At 41.6% G+C, this 22,948-nt stretch overlaps 2 protein-coding genes and 1 long non-coding RNA gene across 5 annotated transcripts; 1 reads left to right on the forward strand and 2 right to left on the reverse strand.

Annotated features, from left to right (window-relative positions):
* Positions 1–759: 759 nt before the first annotated feature.
* Positions 760–3,451, reverse strand: LOC135516489 (uncharacterized). 3 transcript variants are annotated; one of them, XR_010451934.1, is made up of 6 exons: positions 3,373–3,451; positions 1,963–2,116; positions 1,722–1,777; positions 1,489–1,611; positions 1,158–1,205; positions 760–983 (listed from the first exon to the last, which is right to left on the reverse strand). It is a non-coding gene; the product is annotated as an uncharacterized LOC135516489 (long non-coding RNA). The 3 variants fall into 3 exon arrangements; XR_010451936.1 differs by lacking the exon at positions 3,373–3,451 and adding an exon at positions 2,547–2,632; XR_010451935.1 differs by lacking the exon at positions 3,373–3,451 and adding an exon at positions 2,520–2,562.
* LOC135516475 (butyrophilin subfamily 1 member A1-like) lies at positions 2,806–11,105 on the forward strand. Its single transcript, XM_064940810.1, has 8 exons — positions 2,806–2,924; positions 3,154–3,211; positions 4,623–4,988; positions 5,158–5,451; positions 5,577–5,669; positions 6,088–6,123; positions 6,298–6,333; positions 6,438–11,105. Exons 1-8 carry the CDS (start codon positions 2,877–2,879, stop codon positions 7,097–7,099), a joined length of 1,593 nt encoding a protein of 530 aa, XP_064796882.1. The 5' UTR covers positions 2,806–2,876; the 3' UTR covers positions 7,100–11,105.
* A 1,142-nt stretch (positions 11,106–12,247) lies between these two features.
* Positions 12,248–22,085, reverse strand: LOC135516481 (L-rhamnose-binding lectin CSL1). The gene is made up of 13 exons (XM_064940820.1): positions 21,933–22,085; positions 21,735–21,758; positions 21,554–21,616; positions 20,478–20,592; positions 18,885–19,000; positions 16,750–16,791; positions 16,524–16,659; positions 15,798–15,907; positions 14,978–15,022; positions 14,724–14,853; positions 14,487–14,593; positions 12,662–12,720; positions 12,248–12,555 (listed from the first exon to the last, which is right to left on the reverse strand). Exons 1-12 carry the CDS (start codon positions 21,961–21,963, stop codon positions 12,707–12,709), a joined length of 933 nt encoding a protein of 310 aa, XP_064796892.1. The 5' UTR covers positions 21,964–22,085; the 3' UTR covers positions 12,248–12,555; positions 12,662–12,706.
* Between the last annotated feature and the right edge of the window lie 863 nt (positions 22,086–22,948).

The raw sequence follows: 22,948 nt of genomic DNA on the forward strand, positions 1-22,948 counted from the left end.
TACATCTAGCAGAAAATCAGGTATTGTCCTTAGTTGTGGATTATGAAATCTCCAGCAGTCATTATGATGAAGATCTTTAAGAAATGGTTTATTTTTTACGAGGCAAGTCAGTTAAGAACAAATTCTTATTTTCAATGACAGCCTAGGAACAGTGGGTTAACTGCCTGTTCAGGTTGCAGAACAACAGATTTTGTACCTTGTCAGCTCGGGGATTTGAACTTGCAACCTTTCGGTTACTAGTCCAATGCTCTAACCACTAGGCTACACTGCCGCCCCTTGATGTTTAAGTGCATTGGAAGCGTTCACTCGGGATGACCTATGAGAAGGTCCAGATATATCTAGTTTAGAGCTATGATCAGGCTTCTGGTTACAGAATTGAGAAATCTTTGTCAGATTAGGAGCATAGATAGATACAAATGCTATTTTCCTTCCGCACAGAGTAGAAGGAACCTTAGTCTAAACTGTCCTGAAAACACCCCAGCCTGTTTTGATGACTGAACATTTCAGCTATATTTGTAATTGATGTCACCCACAATCGCCTACAGATTTGATACATATGAAGGCCTATATTTACTCTGGATTTGACAAACAATAGATTGACTAGGATCCTTTGAATTTTTTCCACGTTATATTTGTTCCCAATTAGGTTAAATGTAGTCCAATTAATGAGCTTTTAATGTTTTTCTACTAATTTGCATAGGCTAATCATTGAGATGAATGATATTTAATATCTTAGCAGATAATGACATGACAATAACAGTAGCTGTAGATGATTTAATGAAAAGTTGAAGGGTGGTTGGTAATGGAGGACATCAGGTGGGTCTGGGTGTTGGGCAGAACCACTAGGTCCTGGAGAACAGGTAATGGAGGACATCAGGTGGATCCGCGTCTGGGTGTTGGACAGAACCACTAGGTCCTGGAGAACAGGTAATGGAGGACATCAGGTGGATCCACGTCTGGGAGTTGGGCAGAACCACTAGGTCCTGGAGAACAGGAGCAGAGTTAAAGGGAACAGGGTAGGAGACAGAGACGTAAACAAGCAAACACACAATTTACAGGTTGATCAGGTATGTAAAACTACAGTTATTGAATGATTTAATATACATGTTTGATTAGACATGCAATATTGTTAATAGCAGACAAAAAATAAAGGATACCTGTCTGTAATTTCTTTATGACACTGGGATTGATGGAAAGGGTGATCCCTGGAAAAGGTGAGAGAGGTGAAAAACTCCAGTGAGGTGTCATGACCACTGGAGTCATACACCTTAACAACAACTACCTGGCAGCGGAGGTAACTTAACGTGACCCTTGAGATTTACTATTTGGAAAAACCCCCGGGCCAGTGTTGGTACTGTTGACAGCATGACGATGCCACCAACCGCGAGGAGGCAAATGCAAATAGTTATCTTGAGATTTTTATATTCACTTTAACGGATGGTGACCCCAGCTAGGAGCGAATGAGCAGCAAGGTTTCCCACGTCTCACCTTCCTTTCGTCGTTCTTCCAAACCAAGCCATTCATACGGAGGTCAAAGCTCTTGGTCCCCTCCTTGATTCTCCTCTGGTAGCTCTCCTGTTTCTCCAGCACCTTGTCCTTGTTCAATCTCACCTTGATTGATAATAGAAATATATGCAATGTATGTATCATATTATTACAAATAGATCTCTCACATATTTCTTGGAGGGGACAGAAAAATAAATAAATTAACAGCAGACAACCTCCACATCCTGTGCCTGAAGGTTGTCCTCGAAGGCGTTCTGATCTGGTTCGACAACTTCCATCACATCACGTGGAGTTTCAGTGATTTCAAAGTATGTCATACAAAAATAGCAATAGACAAACAACACTAAGTCAATCACAAATTTGAAATATTACAGTATATCAGTTCTCTGATATGAAATCAGAATCATTTCAGATATAATGGAATGTGGTTGATAAACAAAATGTTATTTAACTTACCCAGCTGTCCACATTCTTGACAATCCCATGCCAATTGCCAAAAGAAGAGTTATGTTGATTTTGGCAATCAAGCACTTCACTCCACTCCACCTTCACCTCAGTTAAAAATCACCCTCCTGTGAGACTGGCCATCCTTGTAAGTACATGTGATTGCCTAACAAGTTCGAAGACAAGAGTCTAAGTAATTTTGCACCACTTTCTGTTTCTCTCTCCCCCATCTCTCTCTGTCTTTCACTCTCTTCCCACCTCTCTCTTTCACCCTTTCTGTCTACCAAAGACACTTAGTTAAAGGCAATTGGAATGACCATAATTGCATTTTATTTTATTTTAACTTTATTTAACTAGGCAAATCAGTTAAGAGCAAATTCTTATTTTCAATGACGGCCTAGGAACAGTGGGTTAACCACTGCTGTTCAGGGGCAGAACGACCTTGTCAGCTCGGGGATTTGAACTTGAAAAAAAAAAAAAATTGAATTGAAGTTGTTATTTAACACCAGAGTTAGTCTTTCCGCCTATAACCCATCCGAATGTAAAATAGATGTTAATTTAATACATACTGTAGATAGAAATGGCCTATACCTCACCATTCAACTGTACAACAATATGTACATAGTGTTACAATAGTTTACGTTGCACGTGTTTACGTGCAAAGACCCAAACGGCGTTCCATATCTATCTTGGTTTAGTTCTGAAAGTCTACAGTACATTTGAACAAATTCGAAAGTGAAAGTAAACTGCGACAAATAGGCACAGCACATTTACTGTTCTACGGTCTTGTCGGGGGAAGATCAGGTCTAGTTATTCGCATACGTGTGATTGAGATATATGATAAAGGATTGTAATCATTATTTTCTGAACTAATATTTCCCGACTTCATTTGGATGTCGTGATTTTTCTGAGATTTTACGCACGACATGACACCTTCCGTTATTAAAAAAAACATCTCGAGGGCCCTGTATACAGTAAGTAGACCTTCGCTTTTAAAGGTACCTCGTGGCGTAATGTGGTTTACCATGGTCGAATTTGTAATAAACTATTGCGGAAATTTAGTATTTAAATTATTTTTGCACGATCGACCATAGCCCAATCAATATATTTTAGATTGCTATTTGAAGGTGAAAGTAATATGTGCCCGCGAACGATAGGCAGGATTTCAATATAGTGACATTAACAATTTTTCATTATTTTCAGGTTATGTGGTTGTACATATTGGCAGCTTGGGGTGTGTCTCTCTCCAGTGCCACTTCTGGTGAGTAGCCAAGACTAGTAGTGGCGGTTTAAAATCTTTACTGAATTATAACAATGATTCATTAAAGGACCTGTAATAGACTAATTACTGTATTTGTATAGGCCTATTTGGAATCTTTTGCCGGCGCAATTCCTTCCGGTATTCCTTCCCGTCACACTTACATATAATTATTCAATTATTGCACCCACACTGCTCGCGCGCGCCAACGATGGTCTGGTTTGCCAAGGGAAAGAACAGTAGTCAGTTCTATTTGTGACGCTGATCGCGCTGAAGGTCCTGCCTCTCCCATCTCCTCATTGGTTTATAGAAGCAGATATCCATGTCCCATCTCCTCATTGGCTTATAGAAGCAGATACCCATCTGCCTTCTCCTCATTGGTTATACCCTCCTGTGTGACTGAAAGACATCAGTGGTTGGTAATAAACATTTTATGAAAGTTATTTGCCAATTAGATTTTTTCAGTGTGATTACAATTGCACTAGAATAGTTTATTTTTATTATTTAATTGATCTTTTTTGCATGTTTTAGTATTTTATTGTTAGTGCCTGCGTTTTGTTTTGCATGATGTAGCAATGTAAGTTGTTGATCTGTATTATGAATGCATTAAAATATATACACATATATATATATATATATATAAAAAAAGAAAAAAAAAGAAAGAAAGTTAGTTGCCAATTGCCATATAAATCCAAAGAAGAAAAATCCTGGAAGGAGGAGAGATGACTAGAAACGATTCTGTTGACCGGTTTATGTGTGGATTAATTGTCGGAGTAGAGGACCTTGTGCATCTCAGGTAAAATAAAAACTCAATGTTCATATCCCAGGTCAAATTAGCTAGCAATAGCAAGCGAGCTGACTAAATTGCCATAAATGTTTAATGCTTTTTTACCTGTCCCCAAATTAATATAATTCGTTCAGAGTTAGTTTTGATATTTTAACCTGCGTGTCTTGATCTCGTTTGGTGTGGGGGGACAAAATCAATTTGCTCACGATGGCGCGCGGACGTTTTGGGTACGGTGTTAGACAGAGTTTATAACGTTGTGGCTGTGGTATCTAGTGACAGTTTTCTAGCTTTGCAAAGCCACCTGATCCCGAAAAGCTAATATTGATGTTGTGTCTGCAGTGTGAATCAGTCTGGTATTTACAAGGCTACAGGTTTTCTAATGGATATTACAGATTTGAAGATATCGGATCTTTGGATACCAGACCACAAATGCATTCTAGGCTACATTGCGGAGGTGCCTCGAGATGTATTTGACAAAAAAATCAAACAACACATTTCTGAGGCTTTTAGTAATAATAATAATAACTTTCTGACTTTTGACATTTTAAACTCACCAAGTTAAACCAAAGTAAAACAGTGTAATCAGCAGATGGTGATAGTTTGAACACCTTCTTCATCCTCTATCAGAAATGTTTACGTGTTCGGTACCCGTGGATCCGGTCTCGGCACGGTTGGGACATGTTGCCACCATACCATGCTGGCTCACCCCTTCCATGAACGCAGAGGGCCTGGAGGTGCGTTGGTACCGGCCCAAAGATTTCGACAACCCGGTCTTGCTCTACACAGAGAGGAAGATCCAGGAAGCATCACAGCAGTCCCAATACGTGGGCCGCAGCTCCCTGGGGCTCCGGGAGCTTACGTCAGAAGGGCTGAAGGGAGGGGATGTGACCTTGAAGCTGGTTAATGTCACGCTGAGTGACCAAGGGGAGTATGTGTGTTACGTCAGCAGTAACCAGGACTATGGGACTGCCAGTGTCTTTCTCAATGTGACTGGTGAGTTCATTAAAGCAAAACATATCCAGGAATGATGCTACAGAAATGAAATGATATCCATTATTCTTTCACAAATAGTTGAATTAGCCAAAGTAAAAAAAAAAAAACTTTTTTTTTTTTTGAGACTTTAATCCCCTCCTCCTTAATGTGCACTTAATCTCCTTCCCAGTGAAGGGCACCCCTCCTCTCCTCTCAGCAGTCAGAACAGATGCTGACTCTGTGAATGTGAGCTGTGTTTCCCATGGATGGAAGCCAAGGCCCAGGCTACAGTGGTCAGATGGGAGGCAGACTCTGAAACCTGAGAAGCTGGACTACAGCAGTGGTGCCCATGGTCTGGTGTCTGCCCACAGCTGGGTCCTCTCTTCCCCCTCTAGTGCTCCCTGGGTATCCTGTTCTCTGGTTTTGTCTGAAGGGGAGGAGTTGGAGGGAAGAGTGGACCTACGGAACATTGCGGCTTTACCAGGTAAATAAAGATAATAACCGTGTTTCTTTCTGCTATGAGCATATGCTGATCTGGAACCTATCACAGGGTGTGTGTGTCCACCAGTTTGTTGAATTAAATAAGGGATACCTTCTTTCCACTTCCAGAGACTTCATCAGGACTGAAAACAGCTGTCATCATTTTAGCTCTGCTTCTGCTCCTGTCCGTTGTCTTCATCGGTGTGCTCTACAAAAAGAGAGGTCAGGGCTATGTTTTGGTTTTGATAGTTATACTATATATTAATAAGCATACAATGCCATGAAAATGTTAGACTGGGTCACATTTGAACTTGAGCCTAAGAGGGTATGGAATCCTCTTTCCACCATATTTGGATTACCTATGCTTAACTTTATAACCATGTGTCCTAAATGTTGTGGCATTTTATACTGTAACTAGGCCTACATTGATCCTGTAAGAGAATTACAATTAAACCTCTGAATTAGCACTACATCAAGTCAATGGACACTAAATTATAAACACTACCTATGGACCATATTCTGTGCATGGTCACCACAATGTAAGATATTGTCTTTCTTTATCATATGGCAAATATTGATCTAAAATACTTACTGTACAGAATACATTTAACATTTTCCTACTCTCCCTGTTTTTGCGTAGATATAGTGGATATCGAGACTATGGGACAACCTGAAGGTAATCTATTTTGACATTTTCCGAAGAGAATCTGAATTTATTCTGATATTGCCTTTCTTTATCATGCAAGATGCTACACTTCTAAGAGTGTATAGCAAATATTGATCCCTAATACAGAATACCTAATGTACAATTGTTTTTTAACATTTACACATTGGTCCTGTTTTTGTGTAGATTTAGTGGATATAGAGACTATGAGACAAGCTGGAGGTAATCTATTTTGAAATATTTCTCATACATTCCGATTATTATTGTCATTATTGTTGTTATTACAGTTCATTGGCATCTCCTGATTCTGTGTTTGTCTTCAACAGTGGATGTCACATTGGATCGCAAGACAGCTCCTCCTTATCTGAAAGTTAGTTTAAATAGTAAAATTGTGAGAGACAGTGAAGATAATCCATGTCCTCCGGGTAAGCATGCTTATATACTTGGAACTCGTGCTTTTACCTCGGGCAGCCATGCTTACTGGGAGGTTAGACTGGATAAGGAGCAGGTAGGCGTTAAACAATCCTGGTGGGTTGGACTGGCAAGTGGGTCTGTTAATGGACAAGGTGATGTACCAGCTTCCAATGGTTTCTGGTTCCTGTCCTCAGACAAAGAGAAATTCTTACGGCTTAATATGGCCCCCGACATCCTACTTCCTGCCTATCCCAGACCTCAGATACTAGGGTTGTATTTGGACTATGACCAAGGAGTACTCTCTTTTATCAATGTGAAAGAAAATAAACTGATTGTCACTGTGAAAGCTATGTTCATTGGGGAGGTGTTTCCTCTTTTTAACCCAGGTCAAGGTGACACAGCCCCTATGACGATATTAGATGCTAGCCACTATAAAACAGGATCTGTAGAAGTTTCTGTTTCTGAAAGAGAGGGTACTGTCACTCCACCTGCTGAAAAGGCTGAGACTGTTGCCCTTGTAGCTTCTAACCAAAGTCGCAATCATCAGACTTCTGAACGCAAAGACTGTCTTTAAATGTCTGTAACACAATGAAAAGGTAGATGGATGTGGTAGATTGATGGATGTGGTTGATGTAGTGGATGGATGGACGTAGTAGAGATATAGTAGATGGATGTAGTGGCTGGATGGATGTAGTAGCGATATAGTAGATGGATGTAGTGGATTGATGGATGTAGTAGATGGATGTATTGGATTGATGGATGTACCGTAGTAGAGAGATTTTGTTGATGGATGGATGTAGTAGATGGCTGGATATAGTAGATGGATATAGTAGATGGATGTAGTGGATTTATGGCTGTAGTTGCGATATAGTAGATGGATGGATGTAGTAGATGGCTGGATATAGTGGATGGATGTAGTAGATGGATGTAGTGGATTGATGGATGTACCGTAGTAGAGAGATGTTGTTGATGGATGGATGTAGTAGATGGATGTCTACATGGTGTTTGGTTTGACCATCCCCTGTTTTTCACAGCAGTGCAGAACAAGAGACGGAAAGAGAAGCTCCTTGCAATATAGCCGCTTTCTATAGTGCTCACTATTATTATTTTAATGGTAGAGCCATCTGGTGACATTTCATTTGAAACCGTAGATTTTTCCCTGTTACAGTTTGCAATATAGAGCAACATACTGCTCACTAGAAAATATCAGATTATACTGACTGGAGTATGTGCATTTAAAAACAATAAAATCCTACTGGGAAAAGTCTTTTTCAACAGCCAACTGGAAAACTTAGCCATCTTTCTAGGGCTCCATCTTTCCGACTTGAAGTTCATTGACTTGAATGATTTGACCTCGTTTTTCCTCCAAGTTCCCAGTTATCTTGAAAGCAACATGACCATCACATGCAGGTACCATCAGTTCAGGAAAATAGAAAGCGAATTATTTCAATTTATGCTCAGCTGTGCGTCGCAAGTGCCACACCAACTGATCTATTTTGTTAATCAAAGCTTGAGATTTGAAATGTAATATTGTCTGAGAGGAACATAATAATGTATTAGGCCTCCTGAAAAAATAACTAATTCCTAACAGAACTGGTTTTATAATTTTAATGTAAAAATATCCAAATCATGTTTAAAAGAAAAAAAATCTGAAAAGTTGATCTTGGCATGCAATATATTTTCTGGTTGTGGGAGTGGCCCAATGGTCAAACAGAAACAGTTTACACTATTTGGTGTTTTGACCAATCAGACCAGGTCTGAAAAGATCTGATGAGAAAATATCTGATGTAATTGGTCGAAATACCAATTAGTGGAAAAAATATGAATTACTGAGGACGATATTGCCACTCCTATTTGCCATATCTGTATACCATCTATTGCATCTTAGCCTATGCCGCTCGATCATCGCTCATCCATATCTGCACATATTCTTATTCCATCCCTTTTCTTAGATTTGTGTGTACTAGGTAGTTGTTGTGGAATTGTTAGATTACTTGTTAGATATTGCTGCACTGTCAGAACTAGAAGCACAAGCATTTCGCTACACACACAATAACACATGGCTAACCATGTGTATGTGGCCAATAACATTTGATTTGATTTGTCTAATTTCAGCCACAGCCTTGGAAGTGAACAGACAAGCATTCACTCAATTGCATTGCTTTTCATAAAGAAATATAATTTTGAAAATATGCGACTGATATTGAAATTCCATATCATATTGATTTTCCATATCGCTGCCCATCAGTGCTTTTATCTCTGTCTATTTATCTATACAAACCAAGCTAAAACTGCACACCTCTGAAAACAACCCATCTCGACCAGCTGACAGCTAATTATGCTAGCTAGCTAATTCAGCAAAAACAACGGCAAGGAAAGGTGTGGGAGAGAGACGTCCCCACGAGCTCAACAATCCACATAAAGAGACATTCATGCAATGATTGAACTTTGCCTTATCTTGGCCAGGTCGCAGTTGTAAATGAGCACTTGTTCTCAACTGGCCTACCTGGTTAAATAAAGGTGAAATAAAAAATATATTTAATAAAATTAAGTGTTCACACTGTGAGAAATTTTACAATATTTCACAATCAAATCAAATCAAATTGTATTTGTCACATGCGCCGAATACAACAGGTGTAAACCTTACAGTGAAATTCTTACTTACAAGCCCTTTTTCAACAATGTAGTGTTAAGAAAAATACCCCCAAAAAACAAGAAATATAAGTAACAAATAATTAAGAACAGCAGTAAATAACAATAGTGAGGCTATATACAGGGGGTACCGGTACAGAGTTAATATGCGGGGCACCGGTTAGTCAAGGTAATTGAGGTAATATATACATGTAGGTAGAGTTATTAAAGTGACTTATGCATAGATAATAACAGAGAGTAGTAGGGGGTAGAAGCCTCTTGAACCTAGACTTGGCGCTCCGGTACCACTTGCCGTGCGGTGGCAAAGACAACAGTCTATGACAATTTTTAGGGCCTTCCTTTGACACCGCCTGGTTGTAACTGACAGTTAGACGTACAGGTTATGTCGTTGTCTTTTGTTTGAATTTTTTACGTGTCCGCTGTGCGGGGGAAATGATAATACAAGCGGTACTACGTAGCTAATACTGTTGTAACGGGGATCCGTATTGTAGCAACACACTGTTGGAGGGAAGGCAATCCTGAGCTGCGTTAGCTAAGTTTTCATGTCAACGGGTGTAGTTCATAAAGGTTGAAGAGTATATGTTAGGATGAAGTGTGAATTCATGCCAGGAATAATACGTGTGAAGTTTGATTTCCTCCCTTTTGTAATAAGCAGCCAATGAGGTATTTTTCCTTTACTCACGTGTTTAATCTGAACCCGTTATAACGCCGGGTAAACTGTTATGTATGTAAGCACTTCAGAGTTATACCAAGCTAATAAGTCACTCGTAAGATAAGGAGTTCTCACGGAAGGTGATAATTCTGACTAAAACTACTTGTGCTTGTGGTTACTGAAGGGAGCTACAATCTGGTTTAGAGGTCCTTGATGGCAGGAAGCTTGGCCCCAGTGATGTGCTGGGCCATTCGCACTGCACTCTGTAGTGCCTTGCGGTCGGAGGCCGAGCAGTTGCCATATCAGGCAGTGATGCAACCAGTCAGGATACTCTCGATGGTGCAGCTGAAGAACCTTTTGAGGATCTGAGGACGCATGCCCAATCTTTTTAGTCTCCTGAGGGGGAATAGGTTTTGTCGTGTCCTCTTCACGGCTGTCTTGGTGTGCTTGGACCATGTTAGTTTGTTGGTGATGTGGACACCAAGGAACTTGAAGCTCTCAACCTGATCCACTACAGCCCTGTCCATGAGAATGGGGGCCTGCTCGGTCCTCCTTTTCCTGTAGTCCACAATCATCTCCTTAGTCTTGATCACGTTGAGGGAGAGGTTGTCCTGGCACCACAATGCCAGGTCTCTGACCTCCTCCCTTTATGCTGTCTCGTCATTGTTGGTGATCAGTCCTACCACTGTTGTGTCATCGGCAAACTTAATGTTGGTGTTGGAGTCGTGCCTGGCCGTGCAGTTATGAGTGAACAGGGAGTACAGGACGGGACTGAGCACGCACCCCTGGGGGGCTCCAGTGTTGATCAGCGTGGCAGATGTGTTGCTTCCTACTTCCAGGAGGGGACTGAGCACGCAATCTGAACGCCTGGGAATATTTTTACACATTAGTTGGGATGTTTTAATTTTTGATAGGGTGTTTCCAAATATATATTTTGTGATTTTTCTTTAGTTTTGACATCATTTCTAATTCCATGTATTAGCTACATTTGTATAATGTCAAGTAAAATGTAACGTGTCAGTTAAGAATGTGTTTCTCATTTATTTATTTTTAAAATTTTAAATTTTTTACAATGGTTTTGATTTTTCAGTAATGTTGCGATAGTGCTACTGTTTTTCCTGCATTATGTCAACATAATGTAACAAATACTTCAGAATTTTTACACTTAATAAGTTGTCTAATTGTTTTTATTGTTGATTAGTAATTATGTACACTGTGCCAATATGTTATTGTAAATTACAAAAAAAGGAATAAAGAAAATGGCGTCATAAACAAATTCAAGTAGGTATGTCTTGTTTCATACTAGTTTGACTGAGACAGTCGTAGAGGTATAGTGAGGTAATCAGGCGCACATTGTGTCTGGATATCTTACAAGTGTAGATGAATCTGGACAGGGAAACCATTTAAACCATAATTAGTGAGTGTGGACGAGGTAAGAAAATGATGGTTGTCTTATCAACAATGACAAGCCACCGACGTCTGACAACTTGGATGGAAAATGACTGAGGATAATGGCGGACGATATTGCCACTCCTATTTGCCAGATCTTCAATTTAAGTCTACTAGAAAGTGTGCAAAGAAAAAGTAATTCCGCTGCCTAAGAATAGGAAAGCCCCCTTTACTGGCTCAAAGGTAGCCTAGGGTAGCCTAGTGGTTAGAGAGTTGGACTAATAACCGAAAGGTTGCAAGTTCAAATCGCCGAGCTGACAAGGTACAAATCTGTCGTTCTGCCCCTGAACAGGCAGTTAACAAACTGCTACTAGGCCATCCTTGAAGATAAGAATTTGTTCTTAACTGACTTGCCTCATTAAATAAAGGTAAAAAAAAAAAACTCCCGGAGCATAGAAGTGTGTAATACCAATGTCCATTTGGTGTAAATAGCCTTCCAGGAGTCAGGCACTACTACCATGTTAAGATGTTCTCTGTCTCAGAAGAAAAAGTCAAATTCTCAGCTGCCTCACATTCATTCTATTTTAATTGTAACTTTTGACATCGAAATCAATAACATAGGTTGTGTTCTCTAAAAACACTGGTCTGAAAATGAGAAAATTCCTTTGTTTTGTCATTATTTAGTATGGTCAGGGCGTGAGTTGGGGTGGGCAGTTTATGTTTGTTTTTCTATGATTGTTTTTCTATGATATGGTTCTCAATCAGAGGTAGGTGTCATTAGGCGTCTCTGATTGAGAATCATACTTAGGTAGCCTGGGTTTCACTGTGTGTTTGTGGGTGATTGTTCCTGTCTCTGTGTTTGCACCAGATAGGACTGTTTTGTTTTTTTCACATTTCTTGTTTTGTTAGTTTATTCATGTTAGTGTCTTTATTAAAGTACCATGAATAACCACCACGCTGCGTTTTGGTCCGCCTCTCCTTCACCAAAAGAAAACCGTTACAGCTGGCTACAAATTAACATCAAGTCACTAGTTTGCACATTGATTTATTGCTTGGTTCCAACCACTGTGTCTTTGTTAGACACAGAGTAGGTGAACGGATGATCTCTGCATATTGTGGTTCCCACCGGGAAGCATGGAGGAGGAGATGTGATGGTGTGGGGGTGCTTTGCTGGTGACACTGTCTATGATTTATTTAGAATTCAAGGCACACTTAACCAGCAGGGCTAGTTTGCACATTGACTTGTTGATTGGTTTCTTAGTTGATTTATCAGGGTTTCATCGTGTTTGATTATGGAGCAAATCCAGAGTAAAAAAGGGCATCCAGTCGAAGTTCTTCTGTTGAATGAAAGAAAGACACAAATAAAAAGATTCAGTCATGCGTTTATCACATCACTTCATATGGGTTCATATGTAGACCAGCAGTAGAGTAGACAGGACTCACCGATGGAGGCGGACAGGAAGTGGCAGCAGCCGAGCCAGGCCATCATTACACTGTAGGGGCTGAGGTAGGTTACAGTCAGAGGGTGTGTCCCCATAGTCTACAGTGGCTTCCTCTCTATTACCTCCATAGTCTACTGTGTCTTCCTGTGTACTATCTCCATAGTCTACAGTGGCTTCCTCTCTATTACCTCCATAGTCTACAGTGTCTTCCTCTCTATTACCTCCATAGTCTACAGTGTCTTCCTGTGTACTATCTCCATAGTCTACAGTGGCTTCCTCTCTATTACCTCCATAGTCTACAGTGTCTTCCTCTCTATTACCTCCATAGTCTACAGTGTCTTCCTGTGTACTATCTCCATAGTCTACAGTGTCTTCCTGTCTACTATCTCCATAGTCTACAGTGTCTTCCTGTCTACTATCTCCATAGTCTACAGTGTCTTCCTCTCTATTACCTCCATAGTCTACTGTGTCTTCCTGTGTACTATCTCCATTGTCTAGAGTGTCTTCCTGTCTAATATCTCCATAGTCTACTGTGTATTCCTCTCTATTACCTCCATAGTCTACAGTGTCTTCCTGTCTAATATCTCCATTGTCTAGAGTGTCTTCCTGTCTAATATCTCCATAGTCTACAGTGTCTTCCTGTCTACTATCTCCATAGTCTACAGTTTCTTCCTCTCTATTACCTCCATAGTCTACAGTGTCTTCCTGTCTACTATCTCCATAGTCTACTGTGTCTTCCTCTCTACTATCTCCATAGTCTACAGTGTCTTCCTCTCTATTACCTCCATAGTCTACAGTGTCTTCCTCTTTACTATCTCCATAGTCTAGAGTGGCTTCCTCTCTACTATCTCCATAGTCTACAGTGTCTTCCTGTCTACTATCTCCATAGTCTAGAGTGGCTTCCTCTCTATTACCTCCATAGTCTACAGTGTCTTCCTCTCTATTACCTCCATAGTCTACAGTGGCTTCCTCTCTATTACCTCCATAGTCTAGAGTGGCTTCCTCTCTACTATCTCCATAGTCTACAGTGTCTTCCTCTCTATTACCTCCATAGTCTACAGTGTCTTCCTCTCTATCTCCATAGTCTAGAGTGGCTTCATCACCTCTCCTACATTTCAATCGTCTACAAAGCCTTCCTCCTCTCTACGCCTCCTCTCTTTCATCTCCTCCATCCTCTTCTTCCTCTCCTCCATCCTCTTCTCTGCATCATGTTAACAGTACAGTAGCCCCCCCCTCCTCTCCATCATCTCAATAGTCTACAGTAGCTTCCTCTCCATCATCTCAATAGTCTACAGTAGCTTCCTCTCCTCTCTATCATCTCAATAGTCTACAGTAGCTTCCTCTCCTCTCTATCATCTCAATAGTCTACAGTAGCTTCCTCTCCATCATCTCAATAGACTACAGTCGCTTCCTCTCCTCTCTATCATCTCAATAGTCTACAGTAGCTTCCTCTCCTCTCTATCATCTCAATAGTCTACAGTAGCTTCCTCTCCATCATCTCAATAGTCTACAGTCGCTTCCTCTCCTCTCTATCATCTCAATAGTCTACAGTAGCTTCTTCATTTCCTCATCTTCTCTCCTTCCTCTTCTTGTTTCATCTCCTCTCCTCTCCTTGCTATTATTGTTTCATCTCCCTCTCCTCGTCTCCAGTTCTTCTTCCTCTCCTGGTCTCTCTCTTTCCTCACCTTCCCCTCCTTATCTCCTCCCCTCATCTCCTTCCTCTCCATCCTCTTCTCTTTCCTCTCCTCATCTAATCCCCTTCCTCATCTCCTCTCCTTCCCTCATCTCCTTCTTCTGCACTTAGCTGATAGCTGTTTTGTACTCACAGCCTCCCAGACAGGTGTAGGAAACCTCCAGGTATTTGTAGGTTCCAAAGCAGGGGTCCCCGAAGACCGGATCAAGCCCCACAGTGCACTGACTCTTTCCCTCACACCTGCAGAGTTACACATTTATAACACAATTATAACACACAGGGGGGATATTTGTAAACCAACTTTCAACACCACTGACATCCCCAGACTAGAGAGAAGAGATCGGGAGATGGATAGAGAAAGAGAGTGTACCATTGTTTGACAACGTCCAGGGTTTTGGGTTGCAGACAGTTCTGGTTGCTGAGCTCGTGTCGTCCAGCAGAACAGGTAGAGCCGTCTCTACGGCCGTAGTTCGCATGAAACACCTTTATCACACCCTTACCTACACAAACACACACACACACACACACACAATAACTGAATTGCACCCTTACCTACACAGGGGGAGGGCTGAAGGGGGTGTTAGGTGAGGGTGTTTGTGTTTGTGGGTGTAATCATGTGCTCACCACAGTCCAGGGAGCTGGTTGAGCCCTCACAGGTGATACTGGTCTCTGAAAACACAAAGCACACACACAACCTCAGCCCTGCTGCTGAGACACAACCTCAGCCCTGCTGCTGAGACAACATCAGCCCTGCTGTCGAGACACAACCTCAGCCCTGCTGCTGAGACACAACATCAGCCCTGCTGCTGAGACACAACATCAGCCCTGCTGCTGAGACACAACATCAGCCCTGCTGCTGAGACACAACATCAGCCCTGCTGTTGAGACACAACATCAGCCCTGCTGCTGAGACACAACATCAACCCTGCTGTTGAGACACAACGTCAGCCCTGCTGCTGAGACACAACATCAGCCCTGCTGTTGAGACACAACATCAGCCCTGCTGTTGAGACACAACATCAGCCCTGCTGCTGAGACACAACATCAGACCTGCTATTGATTTAATGGGGGATAAGGAAAAGGATGAAGAGCAAGAAAGAGAGGTGGGAGGAGCAATCAAAGAGAGGTGGGAGGAGCAATCATCAAAGAGAGGTTGGAGGAGGAATGAAAGAGAGGTGGGAGGAGCAATCAAAGAGAGATGGGAAGGAAGGAGTGATTGTGACAACACAGTATGGGGCTCCATTCATGAAAAAGTGTTGACTACTTTGTATCATGCGCAAGCACATTTCCATTGACTAGTTGTTCACTTGACACCCCTGCACAGGTTGATGTCCACTGTACAAGTACAATATAGGTGTCAGAAGTGGAATGTCAGTGAACAACAACCTGTGCTTGGTATCAAGTGAACGACAAGCCCATTGGACAGGAGAGGGAGAATACTTACTAGCAGGAAGGCAGATGTAGGTGACGTCCAGATATTTGTAGGTTCCGAAACAAGGGTCCGAGATATGATTCACTTTCATGTTCACCTCACACGTCTGCTTCCCGTCACATCTGAAACGACCACAGAGCAACACCAGTAGAACCATAACAAAGCCACTACATAACTCCAACATAACCTGTAAAAATGGATATCTGCAGCTTGTCTGAGCCGTTATGCCTCAGAGCCCTCTGCGCCCCTGTACTTGATGCTGATTTGATCAACAAGCTCTCACCGTCTCACTGCAAAAATTAGACGTTTGTCCACATTTCTCCAAACGTCAAATTTTGAAGTTGCTTTAAATGTAAGCCTACTTGATGGTAATAGTGTTGCCCCTAGTGGCGACATGGGTTAAGTTTAGCGGTTAGGGACACAAACGACTAAGATTAACTTCAGGCATTCATTCCGATTGGTTAGATGAAGGTTAAAAACAGAAAAACGACTACCCTGTTAAGTTTTGCTATGTATTAAGACTTGCCTCGATAACTAAATGTGGATGGATGGTGCTGTGGTCTGAACAGCAGGGTTATAGCTCCAGGTATTTGTTTTGTTTGCCCCTAGTGGACGGTTTTGACGGAGCTTCCTGAGGACGTTCAAAAAATGTCAAATTCCAACTTGAATCTGGAGTGATTTGACTTGGCTCTGCACACTATAGTGTGTGTGTGTGCGTGCGTGCGTGCGTGTGTGTACCTCTGTGACCAGAGTGCCAGAGTTCCTTCCTGGGAACACTTTGTGTTAGTCAGCTGACTCTGAGGTCGTCCCTGACTACAGGTCTGGCTGTCTATGCGTCCATACAGTGCTTTCTGGAGAAAGACCACCCCATCTCCTATGAGAGAGAGCAAGAGAAGCGGGAGCATGAGAGACTCACGAGTCAACTCAACTAAGTAACTGATAGTCACACAGTGTTGTTTCTTACCACATTCCAAATGCACCACACCCTCACAGGTAGTCACCTTCTCTGTGGACGACAAAAATGTGACTGATACCAACACATCACACATACATCATATAGAGAAAAAGATTCAGCATACTTCTGTATGTGAGCATGAATGTACAGTTGAAGTCGTAAGTTTACATACACTTAGGTTGGAGTCATTAAAACTTATTTTTACAATCACTCCACAAATCTTGTTAACAAACTATAGTTTTGGCATGTCGGTTAGGACATCTGCTTTGTGCATGACAAGTAATTTTTCCAACAATTGTTTACAGACAGATTATTTCACTTATAATTCACTGTATTACAATTCCAGTGGGTCATAAGTTTACATACACTAAGTTGACTGTGCCTTTAAACAGCTTGGAAAATTCCAGAAAATTATGTCATGGCTTTAGAAGCTTCTGATAGGCTAATTTACATAATTTGAGTCAATTGGAGGTGTACCTGGAGGTGTACTCAGTGCCTCTTTGCTTGACAACATGGGAAAATCAATAGACATCAGCCAAGACCTCAGAAAAAAATTGTAGACCTCCACAAGTATGGTTCATCCTTGGGAGCAATTTTCAAATTCCTGAAGATACCGCGTTCATCTGTACAAACAATAGTACGCAAGTATAAACACCATGGGATCATGCAGCCATCATACCGCTCAGGAAGGATCTCCTAGAGATTAACGTACTTTGGTGTGAAAAGTGCAAATCAATCCCAAAACAACAGCAAAGGACCTTGAGAAGATGCTGGAGGAAACAGGTACAGAGTATCTATATCCACAGTAAAACGAGTCCTATATCAACATAACCTGAAATGCCCCTCAGTAGGGAAGAAGCCACTGCTCCAAAACCACCATAAAAAAAGCCAGACTACAGATTGCAACTGCACATGGGGACCAAGATCATACTTTTTGGAGAAATGTCCGCTGGTCTGATGAAACAAAAATAGAACTGCTCGGACATAATGACCACCGTTATGTTTGGAGGAAAAAGGGGGAGGCTTGCAAGCCGAAGAACACCATCCCAACCGTGAAGCACGGGGGTGGCAGCAACATGTTGTGGGGGTGCTTTGCTGCAGGAGGGACTGGTGCACTTCACAAAATAGATGGCATCATGAGGCAGGGAAATTATGTGGATATATTGAAGCAACATCTCAAGACATCAGTCAGGAAGTTAAAGCTTGGTCGCAAATGGTTCTTCCAAATGGACAATGACTCCAAGCATACTTCCAAAGTTATGGCAAAATGGCTTAAGGACAACAAAGTCAAGGTTTTGGAGTGGCCATCATAAAGCCCTGACCTCAATCCTATAGAACATTTGTTGGCAGAACTGAAAAAGCGTGTGCGAGCAAGGAGGCCTACAAACCTGACTCAGTTACACCAGCTCTGTGTCAGAGTCGTGTGTATAAGTGGCAGGGAAGTCAGGCGCAGGAGAGTCAAACAGAGTGTAAATGTAGTCTTTTAATAAATGCCCACTTAACATGCTCCAAACACTAATATGTACATACATAAATAAACATCGCGCACCGATACAACCATAAAACAATCTCTGACAAAGACATGAGGGGAAACAGAGGGTTAAATACAGGTAATGAATGGGATTGAAAGCAGGTGTGTGGGAAGACAAGACAAAACCAATGGAAAATGAAAAATGGATCAATGATGGCTAGAAGACCGGTGACGTCAACCGCCGAACACCACTTTGGCAGAAGTTGTGACACTCTGTCAGGAGGAATGGGTCAAAATTCACCCAACTATTTGTGGGAAGCTTGTGGAAGGCTACCCGAAACATTTGAAGTTAAACAATTTAAAGGCAATGATACCAAATACTAATTGAGTGTATGTAAACCTCTGACCCACTGGGAATGTGATGAAAGAAATAAAAGCTGAAATAAATAATAATTATCTCTACTATTATTCTGACATTTCACATTCTTAAAATAAAGTGGTGATCCTAACTGACCTAAGACAGGGAAGTTTTACTAGGATTAAATGTCAGGAATTGTGAAAAACTGAGTTTAAATGTTTTTGGCTCAGGTGTATGTAAACTTCCGGCTTCAACTGTATGTGTGTGTGTGTGTGTGTGTATGTGAGTATGTGTGTGTGTGTGTAGGTTACTCACTGCTCTCCAGGCAGCCATAGGTAACGTCCAGGAAGATATAAGTCAGGTATGCAGAGTTACAGAGGTCACACACACTGCCGGAGGTCGCCACATCACACTTCTCATTTCCATCACACCTGGATGAGCAGTAGTAATGTCACACACCTAAAACACCACCTTACTTAAGTTTTTTTTTTTTTAAAGATGTTATTTCTCTCCATTTCCCCTCTCTGTGCTATCAGTTTTAGGACCACTTTCTTTTTCAGTGCAGCTCAGTTTTTCTGTGAAGCTGTTCTTGATAAGATTCCCATCTGGCTGAACTAGGGTATTCAGACCCCTTGACTTTATCCACATTTTGTTACGCTACGGCCTTATTCTAACGTATTAAATTGTATTTTTTCTACTTTAATCTACACACAATACCCCATAATGACAAAGCAAAACAGATTTTTCATATTTTTTCAAATTTATAAGGAGAAAACCCCAGAAATATCACATTTACATAAGTATTCAGACCCTTTACTCAGTACTTTGTTGAAGCACCTTTGGCAGTGATTAAAGCCTCGTAATTCTTGGGTATGATGCTACAAGCTTGGCACATCTGTATTTGGGGAGTATCTACAATTCTTCCTGCAGACCTTCTCAAGCTCTGTCAGGTTGGACGGGGAGTGTCGCTGCACAGCTATTTTCAGGTCCCTCCAGAGATTGGGTTCAAGTCCAGGCTCTGGCTGGGCCACCCATGGACATTCAGAGACTTGTCCCGAGGCAACTCCTGCATTGTCTTGGCTTTGTGCTTAGAGTCGTTGTCCTGTTGGAAGGTGAACCTTCTCTCCAGCTCTGGAGCAGGTTTTCATCAAGGATCTCTCTGTACTTTTCTACGTTCATCTTTCCCTCGATCCTGGCTAGTCTCCCAGTCCGTGCCGGTGAAAAACATCCCCACAGCATGATGCTGCCACCACATTGCTTCACCGTAGGGATGGTGCCAAGTTTCCACCAGGCATGACGCTTAGCATTCAGGCCAAAGAGTTCAATCTAGGTTTCATCAGACCAAAGAATGTTGTTTCTCATGGTCTGAGAGTATCTAAACATTATTTTAATATCTCCAAAGCAATTGCCTCTCTATGAACCACTGGCTACTTTTTCTATATCAACACACCTGCTGGTAACTCTGAACTGGTTAGGACAGCTCATGAGGTCTCCTCAGTATCTGTCGACTAGGTGTGACTCTTATGACTAAAGAGGTTTCATGCATAGCTGGTATTTCCACCCATAAGAGTAGAGGAGTAAAATGTCTCTATTTTCAGCACTTAGGACACGTGTTCCACTCTGTGACGCTTTGTGGATATGGCCCGATTACTGGAAAATTGCTGGAAACATGGCAACAGGACACTGAAGTTGGGAAATAAACAATGTTGTAAGCAGAACATAGCAAACATGCTTGCTATTGACTGAAGTTGTGTGCTGTGTGTGTGCTGTGTGTGTGTGTGTGTGTGTGTGTGTGTGTGTGTGTGTGTGTGTGTGTGTGTGTGTGTGTGTGTGTGTGTGTGTGTGTGTGCGTGTGCGTGTGCGCGTGCGTGTGCGTGTGCGTGTGTGCGCGTGCGTGTGTTTACAGACCTGTTCGACACACCGTTGAAGGCATCTGTATCGGAGCAGGCTTTAGGTCTCTCGTTTGATGACAACTTCTCAATAGTGCTGGATTTGACCCCATACACCATGATCACACCGTAATCTACACACACAAATAAGAGTTTAAAGATAATAACATAATAAAAATAATTATAATTATCATAAATAACAACTTCACACTGGAGTTACTTTACCAGAGTTACTTTACCATACTGGAGTTACTTTGCCAGAGTTACTTTACCAGAGTTACTTCACTGGAGTTACTTTACCAGAGTTACTTTACCGCACTGGAGTTACTTTACCAGAGTTACTTTACCAGATTTACTTCACTGAAGTTACTTTACCGGAGTTACTTTACCAGAGTTACTTTACCACACTGGAGTTACTTTACCAGAGTTACTTTGCCAGAGTTACTTTACCAGAGTTACTTTACCACACTGGAGTTACTTTACCACACTGGAGTTACTTTACCAGAGTTACTTTACCACACTGGAGTTACTTTACCAGAGTTACTTTGCCAGAGTTACTTTACCAGAGTTAATTTACCAGAGTTACTTTACCAGAGTTACTTTACCACACTGGAGTTACTTTACCACACTGGAGTTACTTTACCAGAGTTACTTTACCACACTGGAGTTACTTTACCACACTGGAGTTACTTTACCACACTGGAGTTACTTTACCAGAGTTACTTTACCACACTGGAGTTACTTTACCAGGGTTACTTTACCAGAGTTACTTTACCAGAGTTACTTTACCACACTGGAGTTACTTCACTGGAGTTACTTTACCACACTGGAGTTACTTTACCACACTGGAGTTACTTCACTGGAGTTACTTTACCACACTGGAGTTACTTCACTGGAGTTACTTTACCAGAGTTACTTCACTGGAGTTACTTTACCAGAGTTACTTTACCAGAGTTACTTTACCACACTGGAGTTACTTCACTGGAGTTACTTTACCACACTGGAGTTACTTTACCACACTGGAGTTACTTCACTGGAGTTACTTTACCACACTGGAGTTACTTCACTGGAGTTACTTCACTGGAGTTACTTTACCACACTGGAGGCTGGGATCACCACACGTCAGGAACCTGCGCTGAATCTCTGACATTCCATTACCTGGAACAGGAAAAAAAATGATATTTTTTCATCTTTTTATTCTCTGTCACCTCGACGAGGGTTTTGAGCATTGAGCTACACGTACCATCAGCAGTCACTGTTAGAGGACTAGACTTACCCAGAATGAGACTGGCCTGCAGCGCTGGAAGAACAGACAAGAGAATATACTCCTTATAAATGTGTCCTTTCGCTGATAACAAAAACGACATACACACATAGCAGGAGCAGTGCCCCTGGAGCACGTTAGAGGTTGAGAGGAGAAGAGAGGAAAAGGATGAAAAAAAACTAAGAGAAATTAGAAGAGTAAGAGACTTACCGACGATCAAAATTGATTGTCCAAGGAGCATTCTGTCTACTTTATCAGGGATCTCTATAGGAGAGACAGCTTCTGAGTGTCTGACTGTATTGAATGGCTTTGCCCACGTAGTGAGATACGAATAACAGTTGAACGGGTGAGCTGTTACTGGAACATGTTCCCTCTTTACTCTGTTGACCAATCCCCCCCCCCCCCCCAAACACACATAAACACACACCTTCAGTCAATATAGCGTGAGGATGAAAGAAAGTACAAATGATTATAAAACAGGCGGGTCAAATCCTGGATGCCGATTGGTTGAAAGAGTACGTTATCTATTTCACAACTACCCATGGCTGTACCCCAATCAAAATGCCTATTAACTGTTCTATCTGAGGAATCACTGTGCATCCACTGTCCCATTAACCCAGCCATTCATAAATATAATCTCCACTGTCCCATCAACCCAGCCATTTATAAATATAATCTCCACTGTCCGATCAACCCAGCCATTCATAAATATAATCTCCACTGTCCGATCAACCCAGCCATTCATAAATATAATCTCCACTGTCCCATCAACCCAGCCATTCATAAATATAATCTCCACTGTCCCATCAACCCAGCCATTCATAAATATAATCTCCACTGTCCCATCAACCCAGCCATTCATAAATATAATCTCCACTGTCCGATCAACCCAGCCATTCATAAATATAATCTCCACTGTCCCATCAACCCAGCCATTCATAAATATAATCTCCACTGTCCCATCAACCCAGCCATTCATAAATATAATCTCCACTGTCCCATCAACCCAGCCATTTATAAATATAATCTCCACTGTCCCATCAACCCAGCCATTCATAAATATAATCTCCACTGTCCCATCAGCCCAGCCAGACATTTTATAAATGTAACTTCCACTGTAAAAAAAAAAAACACCCATCTAGACCATATTTCTCGGTGTTTGCAGGACCACAAATTCAAATTCCATCTAAACACTGTTGCCCAAGAGCACACAAAAAACTAAACAT

This window comes from Oncorhynchus masou, chromosome 27, assembly GCF_036934945.1.
Source record: "Oncorhynchus masou masou isolate Uvic2021 chromosome 27, UVic_Omas_1.1, whole genome shotgun sequence".
NCBI classification, from domain to species: Eukaryota; Metazoa; Chordata; class Actinopteri; order Salmoniformes; family Salmonidae; genus Oncorhynchus; species Oncorhynchus masou.

Coding starts and splice junctions, on each gene's coding strand:
- LOC135516481 (XM_064940820.1), bottom strand. CDS start 21,963: ATGCTCCTTGGACAATCAATTTTGATCGTCG. Junction 21,759..21,932: donor ACAATCAATTTTGATCGTCG/GTAAGTCTCTTA, acceptor CTGTTCTTCCAG/CGCTGCAGGCCAGTCTCATT. Junction 16,660..16,749: donor TGTGGTGCATTTGGAATGTG/GTAAGAAACAAC, acceptor TCTCTCTCATAG/GAGATGGGGTGGTCTTTCTC.
- LOC135516475 (XM_064940810.1), top strand. CDS start 2,877: ATGACACCTTCCGTTATTAAAAAAAACATCTCGAGGGCCCTGTATACA. Junction 5,452..5,576: donor GAACATTGCGGCTTTACCAG/GTAAATAAAGAT, acceptor TTCCACTTCCAG/AGACTTCATCAGGACTGAAA. Junction 6,124..6,297: donor GACTATGGGACAACCTGAAG/GTAATCTATTTT, acceptor GTTTTTGTGTAG/ATTTAGTGGATATAGAGACT.